General features: G+C 38.3%; 1 protein-coding gene across 1 annotated transcript; it reads left to right on the top strand.

Moving 5' to 3' along the window:
* Positions 1 to 738: 738 nt before the first annotated feature.
* LOC139738773 (charged multivesicular body protein 1B1-like) lies at positions 739 to 15,604 on the top strand. Its single transcript, XM_071649414.1, has 5 exons — positions 739 to 799; positions 6,745 to 6,842; positions 7,865 to 8,080; positions 8,442 to 8,593; positions 10,883 to 15,604. Exons 1-5 carry the CDS (start codon positions 781 to 783, stop codon positions 10,995 to 10,997), a joined length of 600 nt encoding a protein of 199 aa, XP_071505515.1. The 5' UTR covers positions 739 to 780; the 3' UTR covers positions 10,998 to 15,604.
* Positions 15,605 to 21,157: the final 5,553 nt, after the last annotated feature.

The following is a 21,157-nucleotide window of genomic DNA, read 5'->3' as shown; positions in this document are numbered from 1 at the left end:
ACAGGAATATGAAGTAACAACCCATCGTGTGGCCTAACATAAGTAGTTTTCGGATGCGAGACATGAGTGCACCATTCTGAATTTTTTGGTATCAAAATTCATCAAAATTCAAGAAAATTCATCAAATCACAATTTTTGTCCCACTTCTCCCCACTCTCCGTACACATAAAATACTGATGTCAGTGCCTATTTCGGGAAGTTAGACAATATTGTGTGGACGTTCCGCATTAGTCTAGTCTCTTTTTCGGTACGTAGTATATTGTTATTATCATTAAAAAGATTTAATCATCTTAAAAATTCGAAATTTTAAATTACAATAATATAATAAAAAATAAGAAATAACTATGTATACATATATATTATATTACAGACGCTAACAAAATTCAAAGAGGATAATTGTACAGGTAAATTTACAAAACGACTGAACTACAAGGCAGCAGGTAAACATTCAATAGTCACCTGCGGGTGATCGTGCCGAGTTGTGATACATTGTACATGGACTGAGCTGTGGTACGGTATGATCCGTTCAGCTGTATATATTGCAATGTATAGCACATAACCATTGGTCATCGGTTCCCAACGCGAGAGAACCATAACGCCACGGTTAAACGTTATCGTGACTTAAGTACTTTTGTATTTTAGTTTTTTACATTCTCGTTTGCTGTTTTCCGTGAACCGTGATTTCTCCTGCTTTCATCTCATCGTAATTGTTGGTGGCCCGCCCAAATTGTTGGTTCGATCTTCTCAGCAAGAGCCTGTACTGCGTTCTACAAACTCACGATGACGAGCAGCCTAGAAAGTATCCTTTTTTTACCGTAGTTATTATACATGTCCGACGTAGAAGCAGACCATAAGCAACTTACACCCACCATTAATTTATATGCACGTAGCCTACTTGTACATCAGTTCGGGAAACCCACTCACAAGGGGGGCCCCTCCTTATAAGTAACCCGTCCCCCTTATAAGTAACCCCGTCCCCCTTATAAGTAACCCCCGGGGCACCCCTTATAAGGAGTCTCCACGCTTTTTTGCAATGCAACGCGAAAATGAAAGGACTGCGGCAATCCGCTTGATTATGTCCATAAAGCTTCACAAGTTTCCTAGTTACTCACGAAATTTGAGCAAAATCGGTTTGAGGCATCATATCTAAAATCATGGATTTAAATGCGATGTCCAACGACCCATGCGAATGCTGAAATGCGAGCGATTACTGGCGTGAGTGTCGCCAGGCGCGGCGGCGCGGCAATGCTTGAGTGCAGACGTGGCGACTGAGTACGGAGACTCTCTCGTACTCAGTCGCCACGTCTGCACTCAAGCATTGCCGCGCCGCCGCGCCTGGCGACACTCGCGCCAGTAATCGCTCGCATTTCAGCATTCGCAAGGGTCGTTTGACATCGCATTTAAATCCATGATTTTAGATATGATGCCTCAAACCGATTTTGCTCAAATTTCGTGAGTAACTAGGAAACTTGTGAAGCTTTATGGACATAATCAAGCGAATTGCCGCAGTCCTTTCATTTTCGCGTTGCATTGCAAAAAAGCGTGGAGACTCCTTTTAAGGGGTGCCCCGGGGGTTACTTATAAGGGGGACGGGGTTACTTATAAGGGGGACGGGTTACTTATAAGGAGGGGCCCCCCTTGTGAGTGGGTTTCCCGAACTGACATGTACGATGTAGTCAATGTGGATGCATAGTCCCCACCGGTGACGTTATACCCGAGCGAGGTGGGGACTATATCACGATTATGCCAAAGGAAAAAGTGCTTCCCCTTTTTCTTGATCTTGTAGTTTTATGAACATTAGGTATAATGTTATTGTTAGGCCCTACCGTCTAACCTGTTAATATCATAGGCCCTAACATGTTACTATTCATCGACAACCTATTTTCAGATCGACCACCCTCGCACAATGGCTTTCTCGCATATAAAATAAAAAATATGCATGGGACGGGCGCAATATGCTGGTTGCCGCTGGAACATTCGAACATGAATACGAATTAAGTAAAATTAGGGGGATACAGGAAGGGTGGTGTATCCAGTCACTGGACGCTTTTTTTCGTGGCTTTGAATTCCATAGGCCTACTCAGAGGATGAAATTTCAGCTAAAAATAACACCACTTATTCACAGCTGCACAGACTCCTGGAAATTACGAATTCAGCCAACTTATGTCAATTGTTCGTTGCAGTTTTTAGAAAATATGCTTTCAAACATACCCCTCTAAAAATAGTTGTTTTTTGCGCAGTGCAAAATCGCATTACAGGACGCAATTTTCATAATCAAATATTTGAGGTCTTTCGCACCCATGTAGTCCTTGCACCAGAATCACAATTCATCCCACAAATCACGGTACAAAAATGTGCATGTCCGGTAATACCATGGTGTCCGGTAATACCATGCTTGCATAATAACCTGAGGAAACAGGAGGAAAAAGAATTGAAGAAAATCCTCATTAGTAACTACCCGTATATCCTCATTCCTGAAGCGTGGAGCATTCACAAATTTATTCAAATGACTCAAGTTTAATATCAAACGGAAATTTGATCCTTTTTTCGGTACGCAATGTAAGGGCGACACAAAGTCTGGCACCGCTCAATCGCTTCCGCTTGCAAGCAAATCGTGAATTTCAGAATCGATAAAAGACGTCTCTGCCTGCGAAAAGGGACGATTAGAGTAGAAAAAGGGGGCGGGAGAACGCAAAAGGGGAATGGGAACTCCCTGGTGTAACCACGAGAGGACTGTCACTGGTGCTTCAATCGCAGACCATCGCTCTGTAAAATTGCGAAGAGGCCCCGCTGAAGGGTGCGGCATGGCGAACGGAAATCATCATCACGTAAATCATGTTACCTATTCTCTATCCGCTTGAGGCTGGTGGGGAAACGGCTGTCTTTTGGAATACCGGCTGAAAAAGTCCGACGAAGCACCCCCGGAGCGATCGTTGTAGGGGAACCGTCCACGCCCACACCCGCGAGAAAATCCACGAGATCCTCCCCGGCTCCTTGGTGCAGAGGCGTTAGGCAAGGCGCAATTTGCGACCGCTGCAAGTCTGGCAGCCAGATGAAGATTCTCAACAGCGACCCCCGTTAATACAGATGTCTGTCATTGTAGCTGCCGAAACAAGTGCGACATTGTCTGGTCGAAGGAGCCTTGAACCACCAAACTCGAATACTCGTCCTGCAGATAGCGCATATGGGCTAAAGAGACAGTAAACAAATTATCTATGTCCTGAGCTACCCCCAAATCGTCGCGTCTGTCAATTAACAACAAAATTTTGAAAGTAGTCTTGACAAATTGGGCAGAAGGAGCTACAAGATTGAACGCGGGCTGGTCCTCCCTGCGGATGCCCGTTCGCGACTCGCTCAACCGGAGATCAGGAGGTAGCTTGACTTTTTGATAACTGTCGTGAACTGCCGCGAATTCCCCTTGCACGTCACGAGGGGAAGCTCCTGTCGATGGCGACCCGCTGGTAGGCTCGTCTGGCCGAGGAGGCGGAGGGGCGGGTGTATCGACTTGCGCCTGGTGTGGCGCTGCTGGTGTGGTGGCTTGGGGTGGCGGCCCTTCCAATTCTTCGTCCGACTGATTATCAACAGAAGTACGATCAGCAGAAGTACGAACACGTAACTGAGCAATGGCTTCGTTTATCTTCTGAACATTCTCTTCCAGGGTGGAAGCAAGTAAATCGACTTTCTCCTCCAACGCTGAAACCCTTTCCACCATAACGAAAACTCGGTCGTCCTGCCCGTGTGCTTGCACTGTACAGGAGTGCTGAGCCAAGGCATACACGTGTATGCCTTGGCGGGAACGTGTCACGTGACCGGACATGTGGGCGTGTCTCCCCAGACTACAGTTAACACATACAGTGTATTTGCCCATTCACTGGATTTACGTGCTTTTCAATGGGAAAACGGGCGGTTGGTTTAAAAGGTATGAGCTACCACGGGCACATGAAAAAAAGCTTCTGTGTGTTTATCGTTGAGATTTACGTGTGTAAGATACGGAGCGACAATCTGAGCATGGGGTAAGGATCTACGGTATTTTCTCCCAAAGTGAGATGAAATTGAGGTAAATCTGTTGAATATTTTTGTTGAAATTGTAGCATTAGTAACTACACAGTACATTACAGAGACAGATGATTCTTTCACTTTTATAGGAGTGCAAGAATACAGAAAGGCCTGTGACAAGTGGCTTCACATTCCAGAGAACAATATGATGTGTACAGTATACAGATGATGCACAGGTCTGAGTGCGTCAGTCGGAATTGTGTGCATAAGGTAACTAACTACATGTACCTGGTATGGAATGCTTAACCCCCAAGGCGAAGCCGACTGGGTTTAGGCTTAATTCCACATATACCGCATGCACACTACATTTCGACTGACGCACGAAAAGACATGCATCATCTGTGTTATAGAATGGGTAATTTTCTTGCCAAAACTCAATTTTTCTATCATGTTACCCGATGACAAATTTACTGGATGCATTTTCTTTTGGCTTGCCGCAGACGAGAGCCCGAAAATCATGCATCCAGTATTTACTTGATGCATGATTATTCTTCAAAACCATGAATCCAGTATTTACTGGATGCATGACTTTTTAGCCAATGGGCGTCTCATACTGAGTGCGCTAACGCTTGCTTAGTGCTCAAACCTTTATTACAAGTGCACATACTCTAGCTCCAAGTGCGAGATAACATTTTTACCACTGTGACTCAGCGTGCAGCCAGTACAAAATCAACACAAAGCTCTTGACCAATGAGATCAAAGAATTCTCGCTACCCATTCTATAATAGGTCCTGGACATGATGTACCAGCAGGATTGTGTATCATTTAGGAAGGTGCTGGCAAAGGCTTGTGAGTGTGAGATTTCAGGAGAGGAGAAATGACTTGGAAAGACTGGTGACTGTTGATTTGATTATAATAATACATTCTGCTTATCATAGCACATGTCACACTGAAGTCTCTAAGCGCTTTACAACATTTCCTATAATAACAATACAATGAGAAAATACATATGTAATACAATACACCTGACTTCAACAACAACAAAGAAATTACGAAGAATGACCAAAGTATTGATTAAATAAATACGTCTTGAGTTTAGTTTTGAAAATCTCTTGTGTTGGTGCGGTGCGAACAGAGGTGGGTAAGGTGTTCCATAGGGTGGGTGCCATGACAGAAAAGGAACTTGAGCCAGTGTATTGAGTGTTGAAGTGGGGGACTTGAAGAAGTAGTTGGTTTTGTGATCGGAGAGCACGAGGAGGTGTGTAAACGTGGATGAGGTCTGAAATGTAGGATGGAGCTTCACCAGTGAGTGCTTTGTATGTGAGAAGGAGTATTTTGTGTTCTACATGCTTACAGACAGGGAGCCAGTGGAGGTTTCTGAGAAGTTTGGTACTGGTGTGTGTGGTCGCTCTTTCTGTGATTCTTGCTGCTATGTTTCGTAACTATACACAGCCCAGTCACTGTAAAAACAAGACAGGACTGCGACCAGGATGGTGCAAACAACACAGCGAACACAAAGCAAACATGGTGATCGTGTAGAGTTTTGGTACTTGACATCATTTTTGTCACGTCAAACTTATTAAAGACAATCTTCATTAATTAGACTTCATGTCTACATGTTATGTATTATATTATATTATGGTTATGTATTATGTATTATGTTATATATTGACATACACAATTCACAACTTACCGAAAATGAAGATTATATGCAGCGTGAACTCCCGATTATTCAAAATGGCCATCAATAAAAGATGATATACCATTCTCTCTGTTCTCTGTTCCCATAGGGAACAGAGCTTTACTTGCTTGATATGATTTTAAGAATCAGATGAACAAAAACAACCAAACAAACATACATACAAACAAACAAACCCAGCTTTCAGTGTTTGATGTTTCATGTGGGTGAGGTGATGACACTGAACTGAAAGTACTTCTTGTATGGTACTTTTAACTGAATGTACCAAACTTGTATATGTATGTACTATGTGTAAACCTTCAAGCAACACGTACTACATAGTATGTACATTTTGTATACTTGTACTTGTTCGTACAAGACAATATCTTGAAGGTTCTGTGCATTGCACAACTGCAGTGTAGTTCCCATTAGTAGTTGGTTTCAACGCCATAGGCTTGCTGTATCAGGATTACACTGCAGGTCTGTACTGGATCATTTCTATGGCACAACTGGCTAGACAGTACATTGTAAGTACAAAGTTTTATAAAGATGGATCATTTATTAACTACCGTAGCTATTAAATACATTGGTGCTATGACTGAGAAACAGGATAGTAATATACTGTTCAACTGTACTTGTCAGGATATGTCATTTGAGGATTTAGAGGAACAATTCTACCATGATTTGAGTAAAGTTGCACCTTTGACTATACATACAATACAAACTACATTTATGTAATAAACAGTCATTTGCTGTTGTGGTCGTACAGTACAGGGGCGGATCCAGGAATTCCGTAAAGGGGGGGGGGGGGGGGGGGGCGGGGGCGTGACTAATATTTCTGGTGCCACTTCCGGGTTTCATTTCAATTTTTTTCTTTTTATTTCTTTTGTTTTTAGCAAAAAATAAAGGGGGGGGGGGGCGTGCGCCGGTTGCGCCCCCCTCTGGATCCGCCTCTGCAGTACATGTATCACAGGTGTCATGTAATTTCTTTTGACCAGCAATGGGAAGAGAAATGACTTGCTCTATTCATTGGAACCAATCATGAATTTCCTTGACATGCCTTTGTACAGAGCACCTTTTTAACCTCAAGTTTGCTGCCAAACAGATGGATCGACAGTCCAAGAAATGTGAAAAGGAAGAAAAGGCTGAAAAGGCTAAGTTGAAGAAGGTGAGAAAGGGACTCTTTGCAGCTGATGCTTTTAGAAGTGATATCAGTCAAGCTCAGTTGAAAAGCACAGACTTAACAGAAGCTCTTGTTTCCTTTTTAGAGTGTTGCAGAATTCCTACAGAACCTTTTCAGTGAACTTTGCTGAGAACCAAATTAAATATCCCACTGGTTTGTGACAATGTTTGCACTGAATACACAAACTCCCCTACGAGTAGTATTAATTAGTAATTACAGTTATACTGGCAAGTGGTCAATGTGGGTATTATGCCTGCCCAAGGTGGCAGATATCTGCCATTGTCAAGAAGGGAGACAAATTACTTCCAAACATCTACTGTATGGACCAGCTCTCTAACTAGCATTACATGCAAGATATGTAAACATATCATTCATTTCCACATGAGCCAAGTGAATGTATTTGAGTACTTGTGATTCTCAACATAGTTTTTTAGGACTAAACATGCAACACGAACACAATTCGTAGTTACTGAATTTAATAGCACACAATCACACTTTAAGCAGGGCTCGACACTAATGGTGGCCCGGTGGCCTGGGGCCACCAAAAATGCAAGTCGGGCACCAAAATTTCAGAAATGAAGAATTTGGTGGCCTGATCGGGCCACCAAAAAAGGTCGGATGTTTGCCTTTGGGCCACCAAAAATAAAAGTTAGTGTAGAGCCCTGCTTTAAGAATGAAATACTTTAATGACAATACTTGATTATTCAAAAGGTGTTCACCAAAGTTGTCCATGCTCTTGTCTGCAGAATCAAGGCTATTATGAAATCAGAACCATCTTGCACTGATGGAGACAAGGATGGCAGAGCAGAAAAGTCAGGTTGTACAAACTTCAACACATCAGATGTAATGAAGGTGCTTGAGCACATTGAATACTATCCAGGAAAGAGGAGAAATTATGAGCAATTACAAATTCCTTTTAGGAAAACAGAAGACTAGTACTTTTCTTTCTGTGACTGCCAAGTTTTTCGCTGTCACTCTGTTTTCATTGGATTGATTTTTTTTTTCAGGCCATTCAGAAGGGTAATGTTGAAGGCGCCAGAATACATGCAGAAAATTCAATTCGACAGAAGAACCAAGCATTAAACTTCCTTCGGATGAGTGCCAGGGTGGATGCTGTAGCTTCCCGAGTCCAGTCAGCTGTTGCCATGAAGAAAGTGACATCATCGATGGCGGGTGTGGTCAAATCACTGGACAGTGCAATGAAGTCTATGAACCTAGAGAAGGTAAGGTTTTCAGTTTCTGACTACTGACAGGAATCTGCCCAAAGTTGCCTCAAGGAAAAAATGTAAGGAAAGGAGGTTAAAAAATATTCTCTCAGCTTTCAGGTTGTTGCATACTGCCCATCATACCACTCCTGCACCCAGGTAATCCTGTAGTAGAATTATTGGAGTGACAAAGACATCTGATATATCAAAAGGGAAAGAGGAAGTAAAAAATCAGCGTGTGAAGGGGGGGGGGGGGGATGAATCGACTTATTGCATGCATTGTAAAGAAGAATAAGGTGTTATGAACTCATAAGCTGAAATATGAGATGTTGATTGTGCAAAAAACATTCTATCCTCATGTTACCAACTTTTACATCAGATAACACAAATCATGGACAAGTTTGAGAGGCAGTTTGAGGACTTGGATGTTCAGACCCAGTATATGGAGGGAACCATGACAGCCACCACCACCCTAAACACACCTCAAAATGATGTGGATAATCTCATGATGGAAGTAGCTGATGAAGCAGGGTAAGTAAAAGTCTGAACCTCTCATCAGGCTCATCTTTTTTGCCCCCAATAGAAACGATGACGCTGGAAAAATGGTGAAATATAGGGAAATTATTGTTGCGTGTACCCAAAATTACATTTACATGTAGTTGCAGGAATAGTATTTTACTGTTGCTGTAGGACACCACTACGAATGGCACTGTAATTCTCTTCTTGCTAGGTCAATATGTGTGCTTGCTAATGTATTGGAGGGTAAAGACTCCATGTGCAGGAGTATTTTTACCGTAATGGATATAAAAATGTAGTATTGATGTTAATAATGCAAGTAGTGTTTGTGTTAGATTGAGATCTTCATTTGAGTTTTGGAGAAACGGTTTGTCAAGAAAGATTGGTAGAGAGATGTCTGAGCTCTTAGAGGGGATGGCTAGTAACTGATCAGTGGGAATCATTGGGAATGCTGGGGGATGATTGTTCCAATTCTTGTGGGATTCATTTGACCCTAACTTACCTGGGCTATTTAGCGAGCTTGAATTCCTGGGGTGGGGGCATTATGGCCCCCCTTCAGATCTCGGCCGTTGATCGTGCGATCGCCGCAAAATTTTGCATGAACATGAAGCCGGATATAATCTACAAGACTATTGGGTTAAATTTTCTAAAAATTTGCATTTCTATTTTAAATTGATTAATTATGCAAAAACTTCATTTTCGTCTGTAATTGGCTTATAAAAGCTTGTGGAATGCTAATTATTGGTGTAAATATTCCTGGTGACATTCAGAACATTTGTGCATTAAAAAAAAATTCAGTATCAAAATTAATTTCTATGTTCATTGTTTTATCAATTTTTTTAAATGTATTTCTCTGTTTTTTCGAACTTTTGTTTTTGTTGTTTTTTTCAGCAGACTTCGTCATACACATTTTTTGAAGCATAATTGTACTAAAATAAATTGATTTCAGCCATTGAAATTAGAAATATGAATCTTTATATGAATTAATTGAAAAAAAAACCCGCAATTTGTATTGACTTTGTACACAAAATCACGTTTTTGAGCAATTTTGGAGTTAACAAAATTTTTTTGAAGGGGCGTAGCTTCGGAACGGTATGCCCGGGTGCGACAAATTTGGTCTCAAAAGTTGCGCGAGACTTGAAAGTAAAAAGTCAGCGAGCGGCGCGGTTAAAAAATTTTGCGTGCCAGAATGGTCGCAGAATTTGTCGAGAGGTAAGTTAGGGTTAAGAGTACATTATATATCTATCATTGTGTGAAAATCATTTGCTTCAGAACGGTCTCATATTCAAGTAATGTGCAGATTAATGCTCCGTCACTGTACAGGCATGCTAACCTGGAAACATTAACTGCACATTATTTGAATATGAGACCATTCTTAAACAATTTTCACACAACAATAGATATATAATGTATTCATGAATCCCACAAGGATTGGAACAATCATCCCCCAGCTTTCCCACTGATTCCCACTGATCAGTTACTAGCCATCCCCTTTAAATGCTAATGTACTTTGTACATTGTATACACATTGTATTTATTGTAGGGTTAGACACCAGTGTCAGAAAAATATCAAAAGTCCTTACTATTTACTCTATTAAAATCCCCAAGACATGAATTTACAAGGATGCCATATAGATTCAGTGGAGAATTGCACTCAGAGACTAACATTTTAGCAAGTTATGATGATATATGTTATTTCATGACAAATAACACTTCATCCCATACCACCATTATTTTATATTTCTATTCAGTGTACCAACACTTTATCAGGATTGTTGAGTTATTTTGAATGATGAATTATGTTATCAACACAAATGTTCAGATATTTTGCAATCACCAGTGATGAATGCAGGTCAATTACCTCCTATTAACAGTAATTCTTCAATCAAACTGTAATGGGATCTTTGGGGTATCTGTTAAACAGGTATCACAAAACAGGGTTATTTGCCCTGTATGTATAGCATGAGAATTGTGAATTGAAACTGGTGATGGTTTCAACAAACCTACATGTAGATTGTCATTATAAGAGACTCTGAGTTTATTCATTGAGAAACAACCTCTGGTTTTTGAAAGAAGGACAATTACTGATGAGATGACCTCATATCAAAGAAAACAGATTGTCTCTTTACTGTAGACAAGCTTACAACAGCTGCTTTCATACATTTACAATCATGTACAGTAGTGTATCTGTTGTGATTGTGTGACCTTACCCTGTTGACCAGTAGGTAAGATTTTAATATCCTCTTCTCTCTCATTCTCTTTTCCCCTCTTTCTCTCCCTTTCCCTTTCCTGTACCTGCCACAGTCTGGAGCTAAACATGGAGCTACCAGCCAGCCAGACAGCATCTATTGGTCAATCAACAGCTGCATCAGAGCAGGATGAACTGACCCAGAGATTAGCAGAGCTGAGGAAGATGTAGACATGGACTGTGTGACACTTTCAGATATACTTCATCAGAAATTACCATGTAAATCAAATAAGTATCGAAAGATTATGTACAAGTTGGTCAAATGCAAATATAAGGCAAGGAATGTCTATGTCAAATACTTTGGTAGCAGGTTATGGGGTGCTCTCAAGTAAGAAACCGGACATCGTTTTATTAGCTACATGATTAACTTATTTTTGTAAGCAATGTCAGTTTCTTTATGTTGTTGTAGTATTAGCATGCTAAGTAAGGATTTTGTATGCTTTGTGATCCTATGTTCTGCCTTTTATTGGTGCAGAAATATTAGGGATGAGCACTGTATGTCTCTTTGTCAGTAAATACATGGGAACCATGTTCTAACTCAGTACATGGGGCTGCTGACTTTCATTCTTAGAAGTGGTGGCTGAACACTAGCCAGCAAATACTTTGTCTGTTGTTGTTGGTTAGATGAAGTGAGTTATTTTTATATGCTTGTCAACGTGAAACATCGTACATGATAGCTGTCAGCCTGAATAAACATGAATCTTCTCAAAGTGTAGGTCCACTACATGTTCATGTTGACTCTCATACAGCAAAATCCTGCAAAACAAAACATTGATATTGATAGAAACATATATGCAAAAGATTAGATGAGGTAGTGTTGTCATGGAATCTCAAGTCTCCCACTGATAAATGCACTTCTATAGATTTTCTTCTTGATGTGAAATTCAAAAAATCTAGCAAACAATGACCTATAGCGTGGGGTGGAACAGGGTTCTATGGGCTTAATGTGCAACCCAAAACATGATTTTTATATTTTTGTTGTGGTTGACACAAGCCAGTTTTGAGGGAATGACATTGTAACTTCATTCAATCTGCATGTGTGATTGCAAACAACATCACTATTTGCTGGAAATTTGTGAAACTTGAATTGGTAGGTATATTTATTCTTTTTCTTTAAACCAGTGTTGTAATGATGTATATATGCTCTTGAGATACACTATATGACAGAAAGCCAAAGTGCAGTCACACATTTCCAGAAAATGAAGGCCTTTATTAAGCTGTATATCAGTTTATACTGGATGCTGACTTACAAATATGACAGCACAACGTGGTGTAGTTTGATATTCAGGGCAAAGCCACAGCTCTTATGCAAGGCATACCATGCCTTTCCTTTGATGCAAAGACAGTGGTCAGCTGGCTACAAGTATTGCCAGTATTGAGTGCTGAGTGACAAGTAGAAACATGGCAAATGCAACAAGTTGGCACCAAAAGATATCCCTGCTGTCATTGGGTTCTCTTGCTACAATTTCTCATTACTGTGTTTAAAGGAGAGAACTGCATGTGGTATTATAAAAAATGTATGTATGTTTGTATTATACCATTTATTTAAAAAAAAAGAACCTAGTAGATATGAATCACAAGGTCATACTAGGTCATTAAAACAAAGTCAGAAAAGAGAACAGTTAAGTTAAGGCATTGAGTAGAAAGGCATGTAATGAAATCCTCCAGGAGTGAAAACTGAATTGCCCAGAACAAGTAATTCGAGCATAGAAGAGTTTCTAACTCATTTTGAGTTACACATATTCATGTTTCTGTATTTATTTTTGTGACATGTTATTTTGCATAATAAAATGTGAATTATTTCAGGACACCAAGTATAAAGTCCATACCATTGCTGTACATTCAAGATGAAATCATTGAAGTTGTGGCCTCAGATTTTTCATTTACTATCATTAATATCCCTTTGTTGTTACTCTAGGGCTATGTTTGGTGATTTCTACTGCGATGACATCAGTAGTCCAGATAGGCAATTTACATAGAATTGAAAGTGCCACATGGAAAGTTTTGAGGTTGACCAAATCATCTCATTTATATACTTTATATGTATTTCTCATGCTTGATTCTTATTTTTGTACAAATATTTTATGAAATGTAGACAAACATTTGTGTTTGACCATCAAATTGCATACTTGTTTACTAGTAATATGATATCCTGATATGTGTTTTCAAACATAAGAGCAAAAACTTAAATTTTCTTCACAAACGTTCTGGCAAATGCATTCCCATGCCATTAGAAATTTGCTGCGGTACTATCTTAATATCTCAAAAGTATGAGCTTATAGACCTAAGTATGTGCCTTAAAGACAGCAAAGGCTATTATGTGTAAAGACTTCTGCCTGCAAACTGAGTTCAAATACCGGTAGTTGGTAGGCTGCGCTTACAGTGTTGGTCTGTTCATGTCAGTTGCACGATATCGAGGCTTCTCAGGAGTACTGTGAAATTACAGTTGGAAAACCGTTGAAACTGTCTTGCTAAAATTACAGTTAGTGACTTCGCTAAACAAAAGCCCAGCATATTGGTAATAATGAATCTATCTATCTGTACAATGCACATTTTTTCTTCTTAAAACTTAATATGATGCAAAACTTGCCTAGTCTGGACAGGTGAAATACAATGAAACATCTGGCAGAATTTAGACTTTTACTAAAGCTGTTGATTAGGAAAGGGAGAGAAATATGTATCTATGATCAATTAAAGGGGAAGTCCAGGCAATTTTCATTATTTCACATCATGTTGTACATAAATTGGCAGCTCCATGTTTTGATATGTGGAATTAATTACGGTCCTTGAGCAGAGAAACCAAATGCTTTGAAAATTCAAAACAAATGACTCTGAGCAAGGTAGCAGCTTCACCATAAGAATGCATGAGTAGGAGGCTCACATATTTTAGAAATGTAACAATGCAATGTACTTCCATTACAATACCACTTGCTTAACAATGTCACCTGTGTAGCCTTTTTACATGCTGTCTTGTTTTGTTCTGCTTCTGTGAGCCCTCACTCACGCATTCTTATGGTGAAGCTGCTATGCCATCATCCTTGTTCATTGTGATTTGTATAAATTTTGGAAACATTCTTTATTATCGCAGTCACTTTAAATTCTGAAACTCTGTACCCAGTGTAACCATTTTATAGTTGTTCCATAGTTCTATAGTTGTTACATAAGTCTGAAAATCAGCTGGAGTTCCCCTAGGAGCAGTAGCCTGTTCCACACTATGTGCCAGAGATCTAACTTTGTAGTCACCCAGTATGAAGGATGTAGTGGATTATTCCTGAAATTTAGCACACAGTTTGAATACATTACTTTCTTTCATTTCACCAGATTTGTGAATATCTCTTCTGACAAACAAAGTTATACCATTCTCAGTTGTCTAGTACAAGTAGCGTGAATGCAGGACCAACACTTGTATTCTGTACTTCATACTGTTTTGTAGTATAACACAAAGTGTAACATTCATTTGAGTTTTTGTTGTGAATCATATTGTCTGGGATAGTTTTCTCTAAATTTCCTCCAGGGTAAAAGAAATCAAAACTTACAAGAGTCAGACTAGTATGAGTTTTTGCTGTTGGGTAAGCTAAAAGGTAAATGTAAGCTATAAAAAGAAGAAGAAAGAAACAACTTCACAAACATTTTCTCAGCAGTGAGAGTTGTCATTCGGAACATTAGGAATGCAAAGCAGCAAGCTGAGAATGTGAAGAACCAATACTGAAATTTTAGTTGTGTTAATGTAGATTTAAAATGATCTACTAGTGTTCTAATATGATTTATTCCATATGTCATCATGTCATGCAAACAAGAGATGACAGTTTGATTTTAGATGTCTATAGTGGTACAAATGTATCTAGATTGAAAAAAGTAATTTTGCCAGATCAGCCTGCAAAGAAATACTTTTTCATCCAAAATCCAAGATGAAAATGATTTTCAGGCATTTCTACAACTCATGACAGTGGCGTAGGAGTTGAAGGAAGAATCACCGACTTTGTTGTGATATGAATATGATTTGGCTGTAACATATGGCTTGCGCATCAAAGTCTCCTCATAATCCAATCGCCATGCTTGTTGACTACCGAAAGCTAGACATTACATTTGTCATTTAATGTACTAGAGTTATCTTGCATTGACTGGTAGAGAGTTTAAAACCAGAGAATGCAATAAGTTGAAATGTTGGTGAAGGTATTGTTTAGCTCAGTCATACTAATTCATCATTTTCAAATGAGTGGTAAAAGATCAACTTCACCTAATGTTTTAGAAAGAAGAAAAGATTTGTCCTGCTCTCTGTTAATAATTAAGATGCAGCACAGATTTTTATTTGATTACACTCTAGCATGTGCACAGTGAAAGTACCACTAATACACATGATTTGCACCCTTCTGATGTGCCGTAGATATCTATTGATGATAGTACAATGTTCTGTATGTGTTAGAGGCTACGAAGTATTGGTTGTTATGTCACATCCTGTCGTGAAAATATTTAAAATCGTTCAATGCTTAGCATGCACACTTCTTAAAGAGTAAGATATAATATAGTCTGTATATACAATATTTCATCTTTTGATTAAAATGTATATGGAATGCCAGTATGATTTTATTTTTGAGTGGTGCTGTGTTAGTCATAAGAAATTTGTGGTATGAAAGCTCTGCTGTGTTTGATGTTGAAGAATTCATACAGAAAGAGAAATTCATCTTTACACCATGTTATACTATACATGCCATTTCCTGCACGGTGGTCACTCTTTTTATATGCATCGCACCTTGCATTTAACAAACTGTTACTTTTACTTATATCTCACCATGTACATGCCTGACCAAAGAGGTGTTATAGAAGAAGAAAGCAAAATCTCTCCTTTGTACCCATGCTCTGTTCCATGTAGAGGTTATGTGCCTATGGGCAGGTGTCAATCAATTTCTCAGACAAGACAGAACACCTTTGTATGCATCATTCTTAATCACAACAAAGCTAGCAAACAGCAGTTCACTGTCCCTTTTAATGTTTGCTGCAGGAATTATTTAGTGTGAGGGGGAAGAGGGCACACAAACTAAAATAAGTGACAAAATTATGGTAATTTGTGAAATGCTACTGTAGTACGCACAAATGAAGGATTTAATATTCAAGTGTTTAACTGGTGAACAAAACTACATGCACAAATGCGTGCAAGATGGCTAAATGTTAATTTTTGATGAGATATTAATATTTTTTTTTTCGGTCCTGAGGCATTAATGACAAGAAAATTTGAAGAGAAACCGGAAGGATTTATTCCATACAATATTACATGGTGTACTACATTGTACCAAGATCCTTTACACAGGCTTCAAACAGGCTTCCAACTTTTCATCTGAAATGTGGCTTAAAGGGGCATGATATCAAAACAGATTTAGTAGAATGCAGCAGTGAAGTTTGAGGAAAATTGGGCAATCCTTTCAGTAACCATGAACTCCGTGTATCAAAGTTTTGGTGCTGCCATCATTGGATGAGAAGATTGTAACAGTTTCTCCTGTCACAGCAGGACTACGGCATAAAGAGTATACAATATGAATATATCATATGAAAAGTGCACTCTCCCTCGATTGTAAGTGAAATGCGTTAAGGGCTTTAAACAATATTATTCCCCTTGCTTTCTAAAAGAAGTAAGTCAAGTGCTCTTTCATTATGGTGGAAAAATGACAATATGTTGAATTCTCTTTACCGGTATATTTTCTCTATATTGTCCTGCAATGACATCACAAACCGTTGTAGTCTTCTTATTTAGTGATAGCAGCACTGAAACTTTAAAAATTCACAGCTGATATGTTCTAATATTCTTTCATTCACTCAATTCATGTATACATTTGGTTAACATTCCCCTCTATCTAAAAAAGTGTTTAAATTAAGAGCCACTTGTTTGATTGCCATATCTGAACGGCTTGGAGCACGGAACATAAGCAATGCTGAGCATACAATCATATGCTTTAGAATCTGCATATACATGTACATTTGCACAAATTGCAAAGAGATGTCACTCACACAATGCTTCCCTGGCCTGACATCCCCTATCAGTCAAACCAAGGAGGTCCAAGAGATTGTATATAATTGTTCAAATCACTGTTATTTTCCTATGGAAGCTCAAAAGAATTTTGCAGGTGTATTTGTGCCTTGGATTTTGAAGCTTAATGCCACCATAGTTTTGAACAATCTGAAGATTAATTTTTGAACACTAAAATAATGTCAAGTATATTTTGCTTGTTTATCAAAGTAAATGATAGTTCACAAGATATAGATAAGATACGAAATTAATCCTGTCCAGAAATATGTGCAAAAATGTAAATCAGAGCTATATGTCTTGAAAGTGTTAGGCACTGTACCCTCCTAGAAAGCTGATTTTATCACTGTTCCATTTACTGTATACGCTATAATTTTCGCGTACATAAATTTTCGCGAATTGCCGCTGTCACACATTTTCGCGAGTGGTTAAATTCGCGATTGGGGGACCAGAGAAAATATGAAGTGGCAAAGAAAGTGTGAATTTTCAACTTACTAGCAAGTAAGAATGATACTAGATATACACTGCATGAAAAAAACTTACCAAACTCTGGGAACTAGTAAGTTAGAATTCAACATTTTTGAAGTGGTTAAGTCCATCGTGCTAGATTTCTGACGAGTGGTCCCCTTGCGATAATGGATTGGCTCTCTACAGTATTCGTAAGTAGACGTGGACGTGCGTAAACAAGCTTAGCCAGTATGGTCTGTTCGGTAAGCCGTGACATGGTATACTACATGTAGTACTGAAATGTTCATATCATCAAGGCAAGGGATTCATTTTGGAAGGTAATATTTTCGCGTGTTGTTAATTTCGCGAATAGCTCCCGACTTGCGAAATTCGCGAAAATAAAACCCACGCGAAATATATAGCGTATACAGTATATCAGCAGATAAAACTGATGTGGTGTAAACTTTAAAGTATAATTCTTCAGAAATCAATGTGTCAGATTAGTGTCTGGACATGTCCAGCCAAGTAATTTGGATTTTTATTTCATTAAAATAATTTTGTGCAATTTCTATTCGCATATCCATGTGTCTTTACCAATGTGTAGCACTCATCTTTTAGGGATGGCAAAAGGTTATTACCATCATAAAGACATTTTGCTTAGAGAGTGGCTGGTCCAAGATCCAGTTTGGCACATACTTCAAATATTTTTAGTAGCAGCATCAAAGGGAATCAGACTCTTGTGACGCTATTCCATGAACCTCCTTGGTCAACCTCGTGTATTCAGCTTTCACATCAAATCTCCTACACCGTGCATCTGTGGGGGGTGGGGGTGGGGTGGGGGGCTGATTCCGCCCCCCGAGATCTTGGCCATCAGCGATGAAATTGGCACGTGTGACACTCGAGTCATAATCTACAAGATTGTGTCTTAAAATTTTTTGAAAAGATCAATTTCTAATTTTAATCAATCAATAATGCAAATTAAGCTCAACATCTTATATTAGCCTGTTAAACACTAATTAAAAGCATTTAGAGTCTATTTTTATGGTTTGCATATCTGTTTTAACGTACTCAACAATTGTACATCATAAAACTACCAAAAGTCATTTCAATTCTTATGCATCTTATTGTTTTGGGAATTTCTTATGTATCTCTTTGTTTTTTGTTTTTTATCTTTGTTTTTTCAATTGAAGTTGTCATAGACCACTCATCTACCATAATTAGCGTAAAATCAATCAATGTGGTAAATAGTGAAAATAGGTTTTCATGAGTTTCAGGACAGAGCTTGTTTTCTGTAGGAAATGTAGGCCTAATATACACAAAATCACAAAATTGTGGATGTTTTTGGGTGATATGGGCGTGGCTTCAAAACGGCACACATGGACGTTTGGTCTCAAAAGTTGCGCAAGACTTGAAAGAAAAAATTCCTGATTCCTGATTAGGGTTAATAGAGGAGTAGCGAATTCAGTGCCCTCTTTGTAATAGTCAAGACCATGCAGATGTGATACAAACTCATTGTTGGGGTGTTTTTCTCATTATTAATGACCTGTGGCATTCATAAATGTCGTGACAATATATTTGGATGCTTTCAGCTGAATAAATAATATATATATATATATATATATATATATATAATATATCAAAATGGTGTTGGCCTTTGACCTTTGACCCAAAAATTTCCAAAAGAATCACTGTCCGGCAGTATACATGCATATGTACTCAAGTTTTATATAAAGATACCTTGCTTTATTTCTGAGATGTATGGAGAAATATTTCACTTGACCTTTGACCTATGCCCCCATGACCCACAACTTTCCCTAGATAATTTGTATCTGGTAATGCATGTACATGTATATGCTACATTAAAAAAAAATATATATATATGAGGCATTGCATAGATATGGTGAAATAGAGAAATTTTAAGAATTTGACCTTGACCTTGAACACATGCAACCAAAGTTGGAAGGCGCAACTTTGTCCACTCATACATACATATGCCAAGTTTCATGAAAATATCTTGAGCTATTTTTGAAATATGGTAAAACCAAGCGAAATTTCAGTATTTTCCCTTGACCTTTGACCTCATGGCCTAAAACTTGCCCAAGAGAATCTCTATCTGGTAATGATGATACACTAAGTTTCAAGAAAAAATCTTGAGGCACATTGCATATGGGTGGAATGGTAAAATTTCAAGGAATTTGACCTTGACCTTTGACCTTCAGCATGTGCAACCATGCAATGTGCAACTTCATCCACTCATACATACATGGTTTACATATGCCAAGTTTCATTTGGATAACTCAAATGGTTCTGAAGTTATGCTGTCCACAAACTTGATTACAGACAGATGGACGGACGGATGGACAACCCGAAAACATTATGTCTCCGGTGACACTTTGGCATACAGGTATGAAAAATCAGCTCATCGAAAGGGGGAGAAGCACAAATACAGCACAATCTTATGACTAGTTCTCACAAGGGTAAAGGAACAATTTTTAGAGTAAACTACCACAGCAACAACAAATTTAATCATCATTTGACACTCATTTTCTCATTTTCACACATAGTACACCCTTCAAAACTAATACACATCTGCTCCACTCTCATAGCAGTAGCTCTCATCATATGTGTAGGTGTACTGTACGTAGCTCCAACCAGTCGGGAAGTGTGCCGATGAATCTTAGTTTATACATAAAATTATTGTGTAATGTTTGGATCTTCTTAAAAGCTGGAGAAATTTGCCTTCACATTCAAAGAATTTAAGGCAACTCAAAAAGCTGGCTACTTTTTTACCTGTAAATGCTTATATTGGCATAAATTCTACAAAACTTGACTCATAATTACTTTCATATCATATGTCCCCGAAAAATTACAATTGGACTTTCTGCACATAATAACTCTAAAAAATAGTGAATCAATAAAAATGCAATTTCAAGTAAGAAACTAAAAGTTATTATGTCCACCTTACAGTAAACCTCATTCAATTTGCTTCAGTGGTCACAGAGAAACTGAGATCTTTGTACAACATGTCAGGAATGGGGTTTTCTGCAAGATGTCAGTAAGAAGTTATAGTTTTCATACCCTGAAATAGCATACAAATTGTCTAATCATTTTGAAAGTTAATCTGATTGCATTTTTTTCTTTTTGTGAGGACATACTTTATAGAGAATGCTATAATGTTCCTCCAACCATAAGCAACAATGTATCCTTTGATTGAGTAATGATAGCCTTGAAGATATCTTTTCCATCTAATCAATATTCAATTGATTCAAATTGCACTATATAATCTCCATGAATCCTCTCTACAATATCCCAGTAATCATATTGTTTAGAATTTCATAATGGTTTGTATCATTTAGGCATTTTGAGAAGGGTGCATAAATATGTTTATGTATTTATTTCGTGTATTATGTACATATGTATGTCTATTTTAACACTAATACAAAATGTCATCCTCATCTTAAATTTCACAGGAACTACGACAAACTTACTTCACTGTCAACACCCAATGTGCATCTGTCACACTGAACACAATATTACACACAAAATGCAAGAAAATATGAAACACTGTTACTTATAGATTAAAACTGTTTGGAAGAGATTTTAATGCACACTATACATATCTAGGAAGATTCAAATAAAATTGTCGAGTCTTTTGAATATGCTTAGAGTGTTCATATAAATTATTTCATAAATTATGAAGATACATAGTACACATTTATGGACACGTCACCTATTCCACAGAAAGAATGCTGCCAAATTCTGATCAATTAAGAGATTGTCACTTCACCATAAACCAATATTAACCAACTTCCACTTAGGCTTTTATTACAGCAATTGGGGGAATCTGCATGTGAGGGTGCATTTCCAT

This window comes from Diadema antillarum, unplaced genomic scaffold, assembly GCF_040938485.1.
Source record: "Diadema antillarum isolate AM-2024a unplaced genomic scaffold, OU_Dant_1.0 seq00000768_RagTag, whole genome shotgun sequence".
Classification (NCBI taxonomy): Eukaryota; Metazoa; Echinodermata; class Echinoidea; order Diadematoida; family Diadematidae; genus Diadema; species Diadema antillarum.
This window is presented reverse-complemented; position numbering and strand designations above follow the sequence as displayed.

What these genes read in the sequence shown, in the direction of transcription:
- LOC139738773 (XM_071649414.1), top strand. An exon ending in AAAAGGCTAAGTTGAAGAAG is followed by an intron (nt 6,843 to 7,864) that starts GTGAGAAAGGGA and finishes TTTTTTTTTCAG; the next exon opens with GCCATTCAGAAGGGTAATGT. An exon ending in GAAGTAGCTGATGAAGCAGG is followed by an intron (nt 8,594 to 10,882) that starts GTAAGTAAAAGT and finishes TACCTGCCACAG; the next exon opens with TCTGGAGCTAAACATGGAGC.